This window comes from Jaculus jaculus, chromosome 11 (genome assembly GCF_020740685.1).
Source record: "Jaculus jaculus isolate mJacJac1 chromosome 11, mJacJac1.mat.Y.cur, whole genome shotgun sequence".
NCBI lineage: Eukaryota > Metazoa > Chordata > Mammalia > Rodentia > Dipodidae > Jaculus > Jaculus jaculus.
In genome coordinates this window covers 50,804,253-50,824,898 of record NC_059112.1, presented here as the reverse complement: position 1 = coordinate 50,824,898, position 20,646 = coordinate 50,804,253, and the positions used below count along the sequence as shown (strand labels likewise).

Genomic DNA, 20,646 nt, shown 5'->3' with positions numbered 1-20,646 from the left:
GCATATTGAGTTGTTTGCAGTGGCTAGAGGCCCTGGCACACCCATTCACTTGCGCGTGCGCACACTCTCTCTCTCTCTCTCTGCTTGAAAATAAATGTTTTTAAACAATTTTTTAAAAAATCTTCTAACATATATGCTCATGTAGCATTTTTTTTTTATAGATTTGGTTTAATATCCAAGAGCACGATTCTCCACTAAGAATAAATTTTGATGTCACCAAGCCCAAGCTTTGGAAATCTTTTTTCTCTAGAAGCCTTCCATATCCTGGCCTTTCCAGTGTTCAGGTATAATTCTTTTATTAACAATTAAATGCACACAAAGAACTATGGGATCCTTATACAAGTTACTAGGTATTTCTTGGCCTCAATTTTACTCCTAGGTATTTAGAACAGTGCTTATTTTTCAAACTTATTTGAGCCAGATTCACACTAAGAAACATATAATATGGAAGTGAATTAGCATATACATGTTAGACATATTTGAAAGTTTTGATATTAAAAGTACCGTGACATAAAAAATATCATAAAATATTGTTTCATTTTTTTAAATACTGCTGTAAATTCACTATATTGACTTCAAACTGCTAAAGAAACATGAAATCAAATTATAGGTGCAATCCACTAGGGGCTCATAAAATTGATCTACCAGAAGTAGATTCTAAGTTGCAAGTATGGCCATGGTCTCTGTAAACTTTCATTTCACTTGACAGCTAAATGTTATTAAATCCATAATATAAAATATATTTTTATTATGGCACAATCTTTCAAAACCACATTTAAAAAATCACTGGCCTTAAGAAATTCTCCCCAAAATTTTGCGGAAGAAGGGGCGGAAAGAATGTCAGAGTCACATGTTGGGTCATGATATGCAGAGACATTTATCGTACCAATAACTGTGGGCTAACTCTACAATGCACGACCCATATACCTCAACAAGGAGGGGCCAATGGGGAGGGGGGGTAGGTCACGGATGAGCCTAATTATGGTACCAAACTGCCTGTACTTGCAGAACAGAAAACTAATAAATAATTTAAAAAAAAAATTTAAAAAAAAGAAATTCTCCCCAGCTGAAGTGACATATATAAGAACTTTCTTTGGAGCATGGTTTAAAATAATATAAAACTGCAATAATAGAAGAGACAAATTATGCTACATGATGAAATACTTAGTAGTAATCAAAAGACTCAACATGAACTAATCTTAGTAAGTAGTCTAAAAATGTTTATTATTATTCCTAATATACTGTTAAGGTAGAAAAAGCAAACTGCATGCTCATAAAATAAAACTAAGGTTTAGAAGACAATGCAAACAATACATGTTTGACTAAAAGTACATAGGTCTGTATTAAAATCAAACACATTGAATGAACTTGTCTACTTTCATTTAGTACAATAGAAACACTGAAAAACAGATGTTTGTATATGGCCACATACCTATCTCCATCACTTGTAATGGTGTCTGACAATAGTAAGTCCTAAATATTTGTTGAATGGAGTGTTAAGGGGGGGGAAAGCATACAAATTCAGCTCATTGTTACTTCTGGGGTAAGAGAGAAGGGAAAAGAAATTGATAAAGAACTACAGACCACATTTTATGTAATGCTTTACTTACATTGTGTTCTGTATTCTCTGGCATTCCTTATTCTTTATGCTATTCTACTTTTTATTCAGTGTCTGAAATATTTTTTTTAAAAAGTATGGACAGGGGAGATGGCTCAACAGTTAAAGCTTTATTGCAAAGCCTGATGGTGCAGGTTCAATTCCCCAGTATCTGGTATTCATCTGCAGCAACAAGAGACCCTGTCATGCACACATGCACATACACACATGTGCAAATATTTTTTAATTTAAATAAATTTAAGGGGCTAGGGAGATAGTTCAGCATGTTAAAGTGCTTTCCTTGCAAGCATGAGGATCTGAATGCAATCTCTAGTACCCATGCAAAATGTGCCAGGTGTAGCAATGTATGTCTGTAATTTCAGTGTTGGGAAGGCAGACTAGAGGAAGCCTGGAACTCACTGACCAGCCAGTCAAGCCAACTGTGGAGCTCCAGGCCAGTAACAGATTGTTTCAAGAAAGGTGGATGTTATTCTGCCCTGCAAACATGCAAACACACATGTGTACCACACCCATATAAACGTGCATACACAAGCTTGCACACCACACAAACAATAAATAAATCTAGAAAGAGCACACCCATTCAAATTAAGTGTAGGTCGTTTTAGCTTTACTGACATATTTTTTCTTACAGCCTGAAGAGCTAATTTATCAACGTACAGACAAAGCAGCTGTGGCTGAACTACAAGACAGGTAATATAATATCCATAAACCTGCATACAACCCATCACTGGAAATGTAATGACAAACTTTAAGCATATCTCAGCCTGGATCCATATGAATAATTAGAGCAGTTGGGCTTTAATTAATGTTTGTAGATGCCAGCTAAAGATATTGTCTCTACATCCCAAGACTCAAACAAGGTATTAACATAAGCTTGGCTGGGACAAACATGTGAGCCCTAGTAACAAGTAGTTCTCCAAAGGCTTTTCCTTACTTGAGAATGTATCTTGTAAGTATGAGTCTTTTTGAGACACATCATAATCCCGAGCTTAAATATGCCTCTTTGTCCAATTAGGGGCTGGTAGGACTTCAGTTAGTTTGTGAACCTAACTCATGAAGAAGGCTAGTTAAAACCTGTGCGAGTCCTTATAATTCCTCAAGCCTTATAAAACTGAATTTATTCTCCCAGTTTCACAAATGTGGGAACTGAGGTTCAGAGTGGTCCATGTAACTTTTAAAGAAGACTTCTGAGATCAACAGATAATTCTGATTTCAAAGCCTGTGTGCCATTTCCAAAGAATAAAGTAGGGTTACGAACAGCAGGTCAAATTACACAAGACTAAATGTGGCCACCTTTAGGGCATTATTACTATGAAGCATCACTTCACTCCCAGTTTCTCGCTAATCCTTGCTGGGATCCCCAACTACAATGGCTAGTCTCTAGACAATCTTGTTTCTTCTGATAGCTTTAGCATATTTAACTGAAAGTATACTGAATGTATCCAGTGTTTAGAAGTACTTGGCAGTTCATCCATGCTTTCATTCTCAGACCATCTTGAAACCTAATAAAAATATATGTTCAGTGCCCCAAAAGCAGCAATCCCATGTCTATCATCAGTGAGAAGTCATGCAGATCTCCAAGTCTAAGCATTCAGTAAAAGGGGGTATAAAACACTTTAGAATCAGCAGTGTTTCAATTTGAATGCCACCACCTTTAGTCTAATCACTCACCCCACATCAAACTGTCTTCATCTTTAAAAACAGAGTTCTTGGGCTGGAAAGATGGCTTAGAGGTTAATGCACTTCCCTGCAAAGCCAAAGGACCCAAGTTCAACTCCCCAGGACCCATGTAAACCAGATGCACAAGGTGGGGCATGCATCTGGAGTTTGTGTGCAATGGCTAGAGGCCCTGACATTCCCATTCTTTCTCTCTGCCTCACTCTCCCCACCCTTCCTCATATAAATGAATAAAAATAAAATATTTTTAAAAACAGTTCTTGTTGGAAGTCAGTACAAATGCAGTAAAAAGCACTTGGCACCGTGCCTTGGAAACAATGGCTTAACAAATAGTAACTATTTTAGTTCATTCTATGTTTAAGCTTCATGTCCTACAAACCAAAGCAATGATAACTGGCATTTTAGAGGAAGTTTTAAGGTCATTTGTAAAAAAAAAAAAAAAAAAATGTTACCATAATTAATGTCATTGAGTTAAAAAACAAATACAAGTTATTAACAGTCTTAGAAATACATAAGTCCAACTTTAAAACCACCTGTTATGCCCAGGCTTAATTTATCTGTCTAGTTACACATTACCAAGGAAAAGAAGATATTGTATAATAAAAATAAGTAAATAATGTCATTCTGAATGCATTCCATTGAGGGCTCGCTTTGGTCAGGATATTATAGTTGTTTTTAGGTCTGTTTCCCATTGCAGTACATACACAATCCTCAAGAACAAGGGTCACCTTAGGTTTGAATCCCCAGGGATAAAGCCAAAGTAGAAACTAATTTGCCTACCATCAAAAATAGTGATTTAATAACCTGATACCCCAGTACATACAATCTAAACTAAACCTTTTAACATGGGAAAAGACAAATTACAGAAAGGAGTGGAAATTGCTTTTTTATGGACAGGATTGAAAAAATATTAAAAGAAAAGATCATGGACTGGAGGCCACGCCATCTGACTCGGTGGAATAGGTACTGTACCTCTACTCTGCGTCACTTCTTGCCTTTGCTGGAGAGTAGTCAAGGTGACGATGTAGAAGATGAACACAGAGCAGAACTGCTGAAACAGCTGGGAGACTACAGGGTAAGCACAATGCCTGGGAAAATGACCCAGCCAATCCCTCATTTCAAACTACAAATCACACAACAGTGGGTTTTAGGCATTCCAATACCTACATGGCTCCATGAAGTAAATACACAAGGCATACACTAAAAGAAGGCTCTTTTTCTTCCCAAGGTAGGGTCTCACTCTAGCCCAAGCTGACCTTGAATTTACTATGTAGTCTCAGGCTAGCCTTGAACTCACAGCAATCCTCCCACCTCAGCCTTACGAGTGCTAGGATTAAAGGCATGCACCACCATGCCTGGTGTAAAAAGAACGTTTTAAACCTCAGTAATTAACATGTCACTCAAAAAGGGCCGACAGAAAATAAAAATATCACTTTTTTAAAAATTTTTTTGTTTATTTTTTATTAATTTATTTGAGAGTGACAGAGAGAGAGAAAGAGACAGAAAGAATGATTGAGAAATGGCACGCCAGGGCTTCCAGCCACTGCAAACGAACTCCAGAGACATGCGCCCCCTTGTGCATCTGGCTAACGTGGGTCCTGGGGAACCGAGCCTCGAACCAGGGTCCTTAGGCTTCACAGGCAAGCGCTTAACTGCTAAGCCATCTCTCCAGCCCAAAAATATCACTTTTAAATAAGACCCTATGAAAAATAGTACTGTCTATGAAATAAATCCAAAGGTTTAATAAGATAAAAGCATGGCAGCATGCACTTGTACTCCGAGCTCTAGAGTGATGATACATGAAGATCCCCTAGGCTTGCTGGCTTGTCTAACCCTATCATGAGCTCTAGGTTCAGTGAGACCCTTGTTCAAAAAATAAAGTGGTGCACAACCAAGTGAAAACACCTGACATTAACCTCCGGTCAGTACGTACACAAAAATACATGTGCACTCACACCTATGCAGATATATGTATCCACATGCGAAAACACACACACACACACACACACACACACACACACACACACACCTAAACATACAAGAAAAAAAAAAAAGAAAACATTAGCTAAACCATTATCTCAACTCTACATTAAGGTGAAAACAAACCTAAGGTTTTAAGGATGTGATTTTACCAAGATTGCATTTCACTGCTAAGAGAAGTTCTTGTTAATAGACTATATTTTTTCCTTTGGCTTTTGGTAGCTAATCCTGTATTCTAATCCTGAAGAGTAGATAATAAAACCAAGCCAGTTTGATAACAAGTACAATTAGCTAAATAATGTAAAGGTCAAAATGGATTAGTCACTGAATTCAGCCTTGCAGAATGTAAACTTAGATTTGAGCATTGGAAATTTTACTTACATAAAACTTAAGAGGTGAGCAGCCGTCAATTCTGTACCACTTCTCTACAAGTCTTCTACTCTGCTCTCCTCCACAGGATGATGGGCTCCTAAGGCCTGCTTTACTCATGAAAAAAAGAGCTAGAACAGGTCTAGGGCACACATACTGCCAAAAGCAGGTGAGGACATCTAGGTGCCATTATTCATGAGTTTCCTGAGATTCACTTTGATCGCATGCCCACCCATGGAGACTAATTTTTGTGGCTGAGGATAGAATGCCTTGACTAGCTTGACGTCTGTGGAACTACATAAGTTATACTTATAGCAAATGTTATGTTGTCAGGAAAAGGAATGGGAACAGTAAAGAATGACTGGTGACTAACAGGATTAATGCATTTATATGCTACCAATTAAACAGATACTGACACTACTTCATTTTTGAAATTTCTTCATTTTCTATATTGTTAGTATATAGCTGAACAGAATTAAATGACCTCATGATCTAGAAGACAATATTATAAATTATAAAACTTACATAGGCAAAAATGTATTACCATCTGCAAACTTCACTAATAAGTACAAATGGGTTCTTTTTCCTCAGTTCTCTGGATTTCCCCTTCACATGCCTTATTCAGAAGTAAAGCCTTTAATCGAAGCCGTGTATAGCACGGGAGTACATAATATTGATGTTCCTAATGTTGAATTTGCTTTAGCTGTATATATCCACCCATATCCCAAAAATGTTTTGTCTGTTTGGATCTATGTTGCTTCTCTTATACGCAATAGGTAATTTGTTCATTATTTTTAATATCAATCTAAATTGTAATTCATATACTACTTTTTAATTATACTGATATGGGGAGAAAATATTTTTGAATAATGAAATAAAATTATCATTATATCATTCAAAATGTGTAGAACTAAGTGTCTTTATTTAGTAGTCTGCCTTTCAATGCCATATTTACAACTTTGCTGTGGAAAAAAAATTACTTTTGCAGGATGGATTTTATATGCTGAGTAGCTTAAAATAAGGTAACTATACAGAAAAGAAAGCAAATGTACACATAAAGCAAACATACACATACATGCTCACCCACTAAAACAGTATGGCTCTGGGAGGAAGAAAAACACTGTATTTAAACACTTGCCCAAAGGAAAAGGATTAAAAACCACAACAACTAAGTCTACCATAAAGATACAACTTCTGACCTACACATCTAAAAATACAGCTGATAAACAAAAATCCAAGCATGGAAATAATCTGAGAGGTAAAAATCCCAACACGGTAATACACATTTTTTAAAAATCAAAGCAACATAACTCCTTCAAAAATTACAAGTTCAACAGTAATGAACTCCAGTGAGACTGAATTAGATGAAATGCCAGAGAGTGAATTTAAAAGAAAATTTCTAAGTCTGTTCAAAGAAATTAAATGCATTGAAGAAAACAAAATCCTAAAGGAGAACACAGGAAATAAACTTTAGGAAATAAGAAGGTTAATATAAAATATGAGTAAAGAAACAGAAATACTGAAGAAAAACTAACCTGAAATACTAGAAATAGAAAACATAGTCAAATAAAAAATTGTACAGTCTCATAGTGAATTCTAGGCCAGCCTAGGCTAGGGTGAGACTCTACCTTGAAAAAAACAAAACAAACAAACAAAAAAAAACCCTGTATGGTCTCACTAACTGAACATTATCAAGGAAAGGGTAGAATATCTGACCTTGAAGACAAGGCAAGGTAAAGGATTTGGAGCATTCTCACAGGAAATAAATAAAGGTATGAGCAAGAATTTTCAAGACATTTGGGATACCATGAAGAGCTAAAACTTAAGAATTCTGGGCAGAGAGAAAAAGGATTTTAACCTAAAGACACAGGAAGTATTTTAAACAAAATCATAAAAGAAAATTTCCCAAATTTAGACTAAGAGATGCCAAAACAGATACTTAAAGCATTTAGAACACCAGACATGACCAGAAAAGAACCTCTCATCACCATATAATTAAACTAGCAAATACAGAGACCAAAGAAAATATATTGAAAACAGTAAGACAGAAGCACCTGGTTACATAAAGATAAACCCATCAGAATAAAAACAGATCTCTAAACAGAAACTTTAAAAAAGAAAAGCCAGAAGAGCTTGAAATGATGTATTTAAGTCCTGAACGACAACTGCCCACACATACTACTATATCCAGCAAAACTATTTGTCATAATTCAAGGAGAAAGGAGAATTTCCCATGACAAAACAGGTTAAAGGAAGTCTATACTAAGCCAGATGTATGGAAAATATTTGAAACAAACCTTGAGACCAATAGGAAGGAAAAGCATATACAGGAGGTCACAGGAATGAACAAACCATGCCTGAATAGTTAATGCAAAAGAGGAATAGAAAAACACCAAGCCCTACAACATCAAGAATGACATCCATGACAGGCATGGTGGTACAGGCCTTTAGTCCCAGCACTTGGGAGGCAGAGGTAGGAGGATCGCCATGAGTTCAGTGCCACCCTGAGACTACATAGTGAATTCTAGATCAGCCTGGACTAGAGTGAGACCATACCTCAAAACACCAAAAAAAAAAAAAAAGATGACATTCATTAATACACACCTTTCAATAAAAGGAACTTCTGATTCTAAGGATTTTTTTAAACATTTATTAAGGGCAAGGATTTGGGGATATGACCTATTCAGTTCTGGCTAATCCAGAACACACACACACACACACACACTTTACAAACAAAATTACATTAAGCCCACCTATTCTTTTCAACAGTTCCAACAGTTAACTGGTTACTTTTAATGGGTGTTGTCTTCAATATGGTGAGCATATTTTACTCATGTAAGTGTTATTATGTGTCAGAAGTACAACCAGGTCACTGAGGAAGTAGGGCAAAAAGTGTAACAAGATCAATCAGCATCTCTTACCATTCCTTGTCAATACTGGTCATCTGTGTTTTTCAGGCCAAAGACAAAGTAAGGCATAAGCGACTTAGTTACATTATTTTATGCACAATGATTGCATGGTTGTAAGATTACCTTCTGGGTAAATTATGAGACAGGAATTTAGGAGAGAAAGCATATCACAGCAATATTCCCAGAAAAGTTACTTCTAAGTTCCATAAGAAATATTCTCCCAGTGATTTACCATAGCTCATTCTCATATTGCTTTTTTTGTTTGTTTTTTGAGGTAGGGTTTCACTCTGGTCCAGGCTGACCTGGAATGCACTACGTACTGTTAGGGTGGCCTCGAACTCACGGCAATCCTCCTACCTCTACTTCTGGAGTGCTGGGATTACAGGCATGTGCCACCATGCCTGGCTTCATATATTTTTTTAATATTTATTGAGAGAAAGAGGTATATACATACATATATGTGTGTGTGTGTGTGTGTGTATATACATATATATGTATATATATAGAAAGAGACTAGGCATACCAGGGCCTCTAGCCACTGTCAATGAATCCCAGATTCATGGGTCACATTGTGCATCTGGCTTTATGTGGGTACTGGGGAATCAAACCCAGGTCCTTAGGCTTTGCAAGAAATCACCTTAACTGCCAAGCCATCTCTCTAGCCTGATTCTTATATTTCATTCTTTCACTTCATCCCCACAGAAGACAAATAAAAGGGATAAAATAAGAAATAAAGAAATTAAATGATCATTATTTGCAGATGATATAATTCTAATATATAAGGAACCCTAAAGACTTCTAGAAAACAGAGCTGATAACCACTTTCAGCAAAGTGGAAGGATATAAAATTAACACAGAAATCAGTAGTCTTTATAATATACCAATAACTAACGTGCTAAGGATAAAATCAGAAAACAATCCTATTCATAAATTACTCCCTCTCAAAAAAAAAGCTTTGAATAAACCCAACAATAGAAGTACAAGGCTTGTACAATAAAAACGCTTAAGCACTCCAAAGAGAAACTAAAGATGATCTGAGGTATAGAATCGGAGAAAATTTTTGACAGCTATACATCTGACAGAAGATTAATTTCTTATATTGACAGAGAACTCAAACACCTAAACAGAGCTGGAGAGATGTATCAATGCCTGCAAAGCCTAATAACTAGGTTCAATTCCTCAGTCCCTATGTAAAACCAGATGCACAGTGACACATGCAGTTAATTTGCAGCAGCTGAAGGCCCTGGCAGGCCTACTCTCTCACCTTCTCTTTCTCTCTCTCTCTCTCTCTCTCTCTCTGCTTGCAAACAAATAAATTTAGTCAAAAAACTAAATAATAAATAAAACAACCAAATTTTTAAAAATGAGCTTATGTTGAGAAATTTAGAAGAAACACGCACCTGTGTAGAAGGCACAGCCTCTACCCTGAACCTCTTCATGGAAGAAAATTAAGAATAAGTGGTAATGGTTTGAGAATAGGAGAGAGTGCCAGGCAGTGAGAAATGGATAATAAAGAGCATTATGGTCACCCAGAGTTTAGAAAAATTATACAGATAGCAGGCCCAGAGTTTAGAGGAAATACACAATTAGGTTTAAAGTGTAAAGGAAATAAACATGTGGTAGACTCAGTGATCACGGGAAAATCATACATGTAATTAAAGTGAGAAGTCACCCCAAATCATAAAGCAGAGGCAAGCAGAAAACCTAACACAGGTCAAGAAACAGTGCTTTCCCTAGGGAAAAGGCAGACTTATGTGCATCCAGACAGAGGTTACAGGGCAAAGAGAGGTGGAAACAGCACAGACAAGCTTTTTAAAAACAACAAAAAAAATTTTTTTATTTGACAGAGAGAAAGGGGGAGAGAGAGAATGGGTGCACTGAGGCTCCAGCCACTGTAAATGAACTGCACACATGCACCCCCCTTGTGCATCTGGTTTACATGGGTCCTGGGGAATCGAACCTGGGTTCTTTGGCTTTGCAGACAAACACCTTAACTTTGGGCTCTGCTCTGACCTCTTCCCAGGCCTCCATTTCTCTTGAATGAACCTCATGAACTGTGTTGTGCCTTTCACATGAGTGTGCATTTCCTATCTTCCATGTGCTTGTGACTCTGCTCCAGACTTTTCCTAGATCCCAATTTCCCTTAAATAAACCCCCAAATTTGTGATTTCTCCCTAAAAAAAAAAAAAACTAAATAATTCATAATCTAACTTCCTGAGGCTCATTTTATCAATTCAAAATGTTGGATAAGGACCCGAAATTGGGCTTTGTAAGTCTGGGAGACTGCTCCTGAACTCCCAAATCCTGCATCAATTCTAGTAAGTTTACAGGGAGAGGAGAGGTGGAGACATGAGAATTTCCCAGGAGCACACAAATGGGAGTAGTAAACAATGAATGAGAGACTGACTGCTTTAAATCAAGTGGAAGGTGAGAACCAACCTGAAAGTTGTCCTCCGACTCCAACGTGTACTGTGGCATGCACACACCTGCACTCACATACATGCGTACACATATATTATAAAATAATCACTACTTCGTAAAGTCTTCAAAGTAAATTTTATTTATACATTTCTTCAAACAATAGTGAAATTTTTAAAAATTCTCCCAAATTTGACAATTTAGGGGCAGCAGTAGCAACCAGGGGTCTGAAAGAAAGCAAATACAACTAGACTGGTACTTGCTTAGCTCACTGAGCTAACACCAAGAAGCCAATTTACTCTATAATCCTAAGAGAATCTCATGGGTGGGGTATTTGAAATGGCCCCTGAGAACTATTTAAATAAAGAAAATGTTGGGGGAAGAAGATTAGTATCCAAACCCTTTTGAATGTCCATGTGAAAGGACCTGCCCAGCTTGTACAGTGTTTGCACAAGAGAACCAGTGACTGCCCCCCCCATTGAAACTCAGAGTCTCATGTGCAGTCTTTGAAAACAACCTTCCAAAATGTCCATCTGAAAGAACCTGCAAGCTTATACAGTGTTTGCACAAGAGAACCTGTGATCCTCCTTAGTGTCCAAGTACTTTAAATGGCATTGGATTACTGACATTCTTCTCAAAGAAATCCAGTAAAACTGTTCTCATCCTAACAAAAGGACCTAATAATCCCTTTCTAAAACAAAAATATATTTTGCAAGGAAAACAACACTGTACAATTCACTGGTAAGTTTTCTGAGATAGTAAGAAATGGGGCCAAAACAAGACACATTCAAAAGGGATGTTAACACAAGAACTGTGCTATAAGTAAAGTGCATGAAAGGAAGCCTGCTCAGCTAAACGAAGTAGACAAAGGTCAGAAGTCAAGGATTATTCACCAGAGCGGCAGCAGGCTCGAAAACCACACTGCAAATTCTGGCATCCACTGGCGGTGTCAGCATGTGGACCTGTATGAAAACAAAAACACAGTATGTGAAAGGAGGAAATTTTTAGAGATCATATAAAAATGAATCTGCTTATTATGGATCTTTATAAAAATCTAGTTTTACTAACACTACATTTATATCACAGAAGTGAAATTTACAATGAGTATATTTTTAAAACTCAGGCAAAAATTGCTATTAACAGTTTGACTTGATCTAATATAGCCTTCATGGTCAAAAGGTAATTTAAAGGAAGGAAGGAATGAAATTTTTATCAACAGTCTTATAAAATGAAAAGCCAATCTACAAAATCCAGACTACCTGACTAATTTAACAACAGGTTCTTATATAATATGAAAACTTTTCCTAGAAATACAACTAAGGCCAAAAAAGTCTATCCGATATAGATCAATTAAAGAATTCAATGATGAACAATTACAGTAATAAATACATTCAAATTTTTAAATATACACTATACACAGATTTGATGTATATGCCAAATTCTCATTAACATTTGTAAGCTCCCAAAACATGACAGCATTAGATAAAATTATTTTTAAAACTGAATAGAAAGTGATTAATTAACATCTTAGACAATGAAAATTATGACTCACACAGAATAATAAAGCATTTGTGGAATAAATAAAATTTCATCCCAGCCACATTATACCACCCCAACAATGGATGAAAAATCTATTATGGGACATAAAATTTAAAAATAACGAATTTCATAGCATATGCTCAATACTTGAGTATTCTGAATGAAAAATAGTGTTCATAAAGAAAAGCAAATATAGAAAGGATTGTGTGCACTAGTGTATGCCTGCACAATATTCTTTATGTACCCAACAGAAAAACCAAACACTTGCAATTGTGCCTTGCCAGAACAAAATGAAATTTAAAAACTATGACTAAAGAAAATACCTCATGGATTATAACTGAAAAATCGCTGCACTAGATATCCAGCTTAATTCAGAAACACAGATTCAATGTGCATTGCTACTTTAAGTAGTTCTTCATTCTAAAAGTAGGCAACTGTGCTAATAAAGTACTTTTTAGCAACTGCAGATTACATGTATTCCAGAAAATTGATTGTTTTCCCAAGATGGCATATACAAAAGAAAATGGGAGAATTTCTTAGGATATAGTCACTGATGTATAATATTCAAACATTTCACTGCCGAAATGACAAACTTATTTAAGTAAGAAAAACAATGAATTTGACACACATATATGGAATTGCAATAGCTTGTGATTTGACTTATTTTCAATTACTTAATTATAAAATTGACATGATATCTGGAATTCACTTCAAATTCAAAGGGGGTGGAGCAGAACATATTTGCAATTGGGTAATAGTATAAGTAAAAAAAAGTTGGTCCCAAATTTAGGATTGTTGCAGCTTATAATAGTATATTAATAGTATATATTTATATATTTTAAAATTAGATAGCTGTAAGTCCATTTTAGTTACTTAATAAAATATATTCTATTTTAAATTAAAAGTTAAATATGACAAATAGTTAAAATTTATAAAAACAAAAAAAATGTATAAAGCAGCATTTTTCTTATTTCCCCTTAAAATAGGATACCAAGTTAAGTAATCTAAACTGTTGGGTCAATGTAAAATTTCTAACCCATATTCATTTATTACAATATTAGAAATGCCCTGACAAGAAGGAATCCTAAGTTTTGAAAGTCTGCTCCCACTGTTAAGTCTTTGACCAGGTCTTTCCTTTGAATGTATTTGCAATTTTATGCATTACCATACACCATCCAGCCTTACCATTTCCCTTCTTAGCTTATCTTCTGGAACCCTAAAAATACTTACTGCTTTGCCAACCAGCTATCTGGTACCTTTTTCAAAGACTAAAGCCTACCTCATTACCATTCCCTTGTTGTGACATATAATCTATGAAATGTCTAAACTGCCTATTTTTCACCAAAATGTGTCTGATGTTTTGTTTGTATCTAATTCCATTCTCAGAATTTTAAAGGAGAAGAAAATAATAGGAGACATAAAAACTTTTAATTTTCCAAACTAAAATAACTTAAAATAATTCAAAATGCTTATACCCATACAAAACACACATACACACACATGTTTTATACTTTTTAACAGTCAAGATCTTATTTAGCCCAGGCAGCCCACAAACTCCTAGGTTCAAGAAATCCTTATGTCTCAGCCTTCCAAGTAGATGGACTACAAATGCATATAAACTGATCAGATTTGTATCACGTCTCTGATTTACTGACAAAAAGGTAAAGAAGGAATATTAAACTGACTTCAACAGTGGTCAGGGCAAAAGCATAAGCAACGGCTAGAAGCAAGTGAAGTGTAAAACTGGTTTTGAGGAGAAAATAGTAAAAGGGAGCCTCAAAAGTAAGTGCTCCAAGAAAGCTGCTTTCCTGGAGGCTCACATCTAGCTGAAGACACAGGCCAGCATCTCCAGTCTCCACCCTGAGCACCTGGATCACTGTCCTCAAAGTCCAAGGCATGAGGAGGAAAAGAGGAAAAATGATGTCTATAAAAATCTGTACAACAGACAAAACAGAAAGCTATCACAATTCTGTTGCCAACATCACTATATTCATCACAAAATAATAAATAAAATTCCTGCTTATACTGACATAAAATGTGTCACTTCCTTCAAATAGGTACTGGAATACCTAAGTTCTATTGGTACTCTAAGTACATAAGACATAGTACTATGATACTTTCAAGTGTGAGAAAATAGGATCTATAAAGAGACACACATAGGTCCATAACCAATACCAATATTAAATGCCTCAAAACTACATTACCATTGTAAGTTCAATAACAGAGCAGTAATCAGTATCTGATTCTAATAATCCATAAAAGTATCCATCAAGGGATTACATGCGGCTGAAGGCCTAGAACAAAGTACAAATGAAGAAAACCAGTGTTTCACACTTAAATCTCATACTAAAGAAAGCAAGGGGAGAACATATTTCAAAGCATGACAATTGTAAACATTAATAGTAAGATCCTAAAATTCAACACAAGATCTGTCAGAAAAGATAAAATAGGACAACAGTGGAAGTGAGGCAGAAGCAAAAATGACCAAAACACACTGGGTTGCTAAGTATCTCAGGTAGAAAGCTATATTTCAAGAGATTTTACTGCAACAATTTAAAGTACATTTTTGTTGATATATGTGAGCTATCACTAGCAAGTATCTATCTTAATGTATGAGAGAGAAGTTAGTTATGATAATGAAAGCTAAATTATATTAAACAATTAAAAAGTAAAATTCTAGTAGCATGGAAAATCTTAAAGTCACCACAAAGAATAAATCTTTTAAGAAAGCATTCTAAATATCAGATGAAAAGCATTATAAAGGTAGCTTTTATTTCTCCAAATTTTGATTATAAAATAACTTGATTTCCTTGGTTTTAAGTATTATATATTACTCATGCTGTATGTCTACACTTACCTTCACTTACCTTTAATTCCTCTATAACTTAAATTAGAAACATAAGAGAGCAAATCATCTGAGACTATGTCATCTCCAGAACTATGAGCTAATCTACTTTAATTCCTAGATTATACATTCATTGAAATGTAAATCAGTACAAAAAGTTCATTTGCTGTCATTGTTCAAATGTTCTTCAGAGCTCTAAACTCATTACAGTAAGCACTTCTTCAATGATGTTAAAGAGTCATGTCAATGCATTATAGCTAAGTAATCTTTTATATTCAAATCAAGGAACAATTAGAAATCATTCAAAAGGATCAGAAATTTTTCATCTTGTACCAAGGCTGAGTACAATGTCTTGCTCAAAGTAGCAATTCTACAGAGACAATTTTGCCTCTCCAATAAATTGCAGAAAACAATCATTCTGCCTTTTCATTTAAAACTACTGCTTACAAGCATCTACTTCTTTTAGCTATATTCTGGTGGTTAGTATGTCAATTTTACTTTAACAAAACACAATGTTTTTTTTTTTCAAAGTAGGGTCTCACTGTAGCCTAGGCTGACATGGAATTCACTCTCTATTCTCAGGGTGGCCTTGAACTCATGGCGATACTCCTACCTCTGCCTCCTGAGTGCTGGGATTAAAAGTGTGTGCCACCACGGAGGCTTTATGTTAATTTTTTAAATAGTCAAAGTACATATTTCTAAAACTATGTATTAGAACATATTGGCTAACTTAACAAATAAGAGAGCTCCTAAACATTCATTAAATAGGTCCTATTTTGAAAGATCCCAGTAGTATCATCTTTAAAATCGAATACAATACTGGCACTTTATAAAGTGTTCATACCTCTTTTTAAGGAAAAAAAAATTATAGCAGAGCATTGCTTTAAGAACTAGCTTTAAATACCAGGAGGCAGAAATAAGAGGATTATAGTGAGTTCAAGGCCACCATAAGACTATATAGTGAATTCCTGGTCAGACTGGGCTAGAGTGAAACCCTACCTCAAGAAACTAAAAAGAACTAGCTTTAATTAACACAAGTTCTAGGACAAGTCACCCTGTAAACTTTAAGTTATTTTCACTTTTTGCAAAGCATGATTTATCAAGTTATTAAAAAAAATAGAGCCAGGACTGGTGGCACACGCCTTTAATCCAAGCACTCAGGAGGCAGAAGTAAGAGGATCTCCATGAGTTCAAGGCCAGCCTGTGAATACATGGTGACTTCTAGGTCAGCCTGGGCTAGAGCAGGAGCCTACCTCAAACACACACATACACACACACACACACACACACACACACACACACAAACACACACACAATTGAGTACAATATTATTCAAGAATTGTAATTTATATTTAAAACTTTCAAAATCAAATCTCTTCTTTAAAATTTACTGAAGAGGCAAACATAGGAGGATTGCCATGAGTTTGAGGACACCCTGGGACTACAGAGTGTGTTCCAAGTCAGCCTGGGCTATAATGAGACCATACCTCAAAAATAAATGTACTTATTGAAAATTAAAAACTGTTCAGCAAAAAATTTAGAATTCTACAGTATTAATACTTTATATACCCAAAACAGATGAAGATGAAATAATGCTGAGGAACTAGAGAAATGGTTCAGCAATTAAAGGCACTTGCTTGAAAATAATACTGAGAAAATGTAAGAGATCTTATGGATTTAACATTCATCTAAAACTTCTTAAGAAGTTTAAGATCACATAAACATAAAACAAGTAGGCATATAATACCTCATCAACAGGCATCTATAAATCCAAAAATAAGTAACAAATTAGATAATGAGATTCATTCCCAAGCATAGCCTTTAATAAAATTATGTGCACAATTCAAAGACAATTCATATACTTTCTAATAAAAATAAATAAATGCTTACTGATTAGTCTTGACAATACATTCTGCAAGCCTTAGGAAGTAAACTGAAACTACAATTAAAACACTTAAAAGCAAAACAAAAACTCCCTTGGAAACACTTTTATCCACAAAACTAAATGTTTCATTGTATAAACATACTGTGTTTTAAAAATAACTTCATTTTCATCATTCTTTGATTACACACTACCAAGACAGAAAAGATATGCTCCATTTTATGTTGACTTTATCAAGGACACAGGAAGTCATCTCCTGCTAAGTAATATACTTCCAGAAATTTTCTACCTCCTGATATATATTTTAAGTAAAACCCAATTTCTAAGCAGTGGCACATTTATAAACTTCTCTACATCCTGGTATGTGAGTGTTCTCTCTAGTCTTCCTGACTCCTGTCAGCTGCCAGATTTTCCTTCACATTAAATGAACTAGGTTTTTGAAGATAATAATTTATGATATACAAAGAGAGGTACATAGTACAATCTGGTCCATCCCAATTATAGCTTACAGGAAGATGACTTTGTTTAATAATAACTAAGTACCTTTGTGTGCTTCTGAGAAACTCAGTCTCTACCAATGACTATCAAATGTCCAAATGAGCACCAAATGTAGTTTCAATGCATATGTTCAATGGGGTCACTGCAAGGCACGATAAACTTTTTTAAAAATGCAGTTTCAAGAAATACTTAAACTGACGATTTTTTAAAGTTCCAGAATCAATTTTCAGAACACTACAGGAATTTTCATCTCAGCCTTTTCACAATATTGTACTGCTCTCATTCTTCAGTGAGATTGATGTGGAACTAGACCCAGGATTCCTGAGAAGTTCACATTACTAATGGTCTCTTCATCTATTACATTGGATGGAGTAGTGCTACAAGAAAAATGAGCCCATCATCCCTAAGAAATAATTGTATCTGAACAGTCAGCACTTCTAAACTGTTAATGAGTGAGTACTATAGCACCACAGAACTGCCAATATCTTAGCATTAACATTTCTATAACAAGATGTCATTTTTGAATGATTAAATTCTTACATGCCTCAAACGTGGCAGAATAAATATGTAAAATATCCATTCTTCAAGAACTTACCTTTCAAGAAGTTAATTCTTAAAAAATGTAATATTTTAATTTTATAAAATTTAAAGAACTAAATCTGAAAATAAAACAATTCATGCATTTAGGGATCCAAAAATATATAAACTATAAAAATTATTACAACTTCCAAAATTTTAAAGCTTAATTCCTTCAAAGTATCTCACTGCTAAAAGGCATTACCGTTAATGTTGTCACAGTAGTAAAAGTATTCATCATTTAGAGAGGGGCATGCTGAAACCAAATCCTGCAGACCTGCCCCAGTTACAGTGAGACAACCAGAGAGATTGAGGTGCTCCAAGTAAGGAAGCCCTCCTCCCAGAGTCAAAACCCTGCAAAAGAAATAATTTAGTAGTTAGAATATATGTTGACTATGAAAAGTATGAAGACCCCAATGGCTCACTAGATCACTATTTTACCTATCTTTCATTTTTGCAACAAGAAAATTTAAAAATTTTTCTAAAACCATGACATCTGACTTAATGCAGAAACAGAGGTACATGTGACTCAAACATGTTCTACATTTTTCCTAATGAAAATCAAGAAGTACTTGACACTATTCCATCTTAAGAACATACAGTAACATTAAAATAATTTAACTCTTATTGGAAGAAAAGACTGAACCGTGAAGCTGTAATGATCCTTTTCTTCCCAGATGGTCTAAGAAAAGTAAAAATCATCAAGAACTTTTCAAACTAATTATCAGTTTTGTCATTTCTCAAAGTTATATTGCAAAAAGCAAATACAATTAACTAAAGACAAAAGAAACATGGAACTTTGAGGAAGGAGAAAAGAGATGGAGTCAAAGAAGTGTTCACTATCTTTACAGGTATGTATGTATTATTTAACTGTTCACTTTCTTTAGTGCTCAACAAATTTAAACAAGGTAACAAAAGAGAAGGTACAGAGGTAACAAAGGCCATGAATTTGGGCTTTAACCAAAGGGCAGTACAATACAATGAAAGAGGAATAACAAATAACTATTAAGAAAAAGCATTCTAGAAAGTTCATTAAATCTATCTCTTATCACAAATGCCCAAGTATGCCAAGAACAGGACTAAAAAATAAAATGCCAAGTGAATAATGTACAAGTTCTGCCCTAAATCAAGGTAAGAAACATAAATCATTAATAAAGCATATAATGGAAGAAAAGCTATAGAAACATAAACAAACTATAGAAATGATATCAATGAGACTAGAAAGTGACGACTATTAAAGGGATAGTGTCCAAAGTTAAATAACAATCAAAACTACTACATATTCAAAGAACCTGGGAGAAATTAATCAATAGAAATAGACCAATAAATAAAGATGACAGAAGTAGGAAACAATGACTTTGAGAACTCTTAGGAGTGATGGTGCAAGATACCCAACTAGATGTCAAGTGGTCCCCCCCACAAAAGGTAGGACAAACAAAGAATAAAAACTGTATTTTGATGTCAGTAACACAAGGAGAAAGGCTAGTTACACGAAAGCAATATCAGAAACCCAGTGGAGCACACAGGCCCATTCAAAGACAATGGGAGAAAACATCTTGTCTCCCATCACCCAATCCCCAACCCATAAGGAGGAGATACTTTTCCTGAAGGAAAGCAAGCCTTCACCACTCCCCCAGCCGCCCCCCAGCTTGAACACTTAGTCCTGACAAGTTATTATGTTCAGCAGAGGAGTTATATTGTTTCCCTGGCCACAGCCCACACAGCTACTATGCAACATCATCTTGGAACCAGAGCAGCTGCTGGAACAATCTCTTCTCCAGAGGGCAGTAGTTATAGCACCCTTCCATCCCTAGGGCTTTTTTGATCACTGAGTCACCCCTATTTGGTGGTTCCCAGAGAATCGAAGCCCTGGCCACTATGTATAGCCAAACCCCTTTGTGCCAAAGATGAAGCAGTACCATGCCTCCCAAGGAAATGCTGTCTTATCTGACCACCTAAAGCAGGAAAATATTTCCAAGCCTGAACTGATTGACTTCTAGGAAAACCATACCTTGGCTGTCCACAGAAATCATACCCTACAATGTCTGAGCTAAAGCAGCATCCTGGATTCCAAGGAATTAATTTCATGCCTATCAAATATATGAGGAGTTGAACAATGCAGAGCTAAGATGATAAGGTATCCTACATGCTAGGCAAATAGCACTGACTGGACTGTGAAACCTTACTCTTTCAAGCCAAACAAGTATTGCTATAAAGTCACAACTGCTGAGATACTCACTCCCAAAAGAATATGGTCACTAAGGTACTTGCCCCCCAGGACCTAAGAATCAACTGGACTTTTGCTAAAGAGTCCTTGCTGCCACTTACACCTGGC

At 35.5% G+C, this 20,646-nt stretch overlaps 2 protein-coding genes across 6 annotated transcripts in view; one reads left to right on the top strand and one right to left on the bottom strand.

The window, feature by feature from the left end:
• The window catches only part of Cc2d2a (coiled-coil and C2 domain containing 2A), a 128,714-nt gene extending 122,208 nt beyond the window's left edge, over window positions 1-6,506 (top strand). For all 5 annotated transcript variants that reach the window (XM_045161369.1, XM_004656067.2, XM_045161366.1 and 2 more), the window contains 4 exons: window positions 162-284; window positions 2,250-2,308; window positions 4,193-4,370; window positions 6,236-6,506. In XM_045161369.1, coding sequence (XP_045017304.1) covers window positions 162-284; window positions 2,250-2,308; window positions 4,193-4,370; window positions 6,236-6,424 — 549 coding nt within the window. In that variant the 3' untranslated portion in view covers window positions 6,425-6,506. The remainder of the gene's footprint in view (window positions 1-161; window positions 285-2,249; window positions 2,309-4,192; window positions 4,371-6,235) is intronic.
• A 4,584-nt stretch (window positions 6,507-11,090) lies between these two features.
• Fbxl5 (F-box and leucine rich repeat protein 5) overlaps window positions 11,091-20,646 on the bottom strand; it is a 51,509-nt gene continuing 41,953 nt past the window's right edge. Inside the window, exons 10-11 of the mRNA XM_004656069.2 lie at window positions 18,517-18,665; window positions 11,091-11,933 (exon numbers count right to left, since the gene is read on the bottom strand). Coding sequence (XP_004656126.1) covers window positions 11,857-11,933; window positions 18,517-18,665 — 226 coding nt within the window. The 3' untranslated portion in view covers window positions 11,091-11,856. The remainder of the gene's footprint in view (window positions 11,934-18,516; window positions 18,666-20,646) is intronic.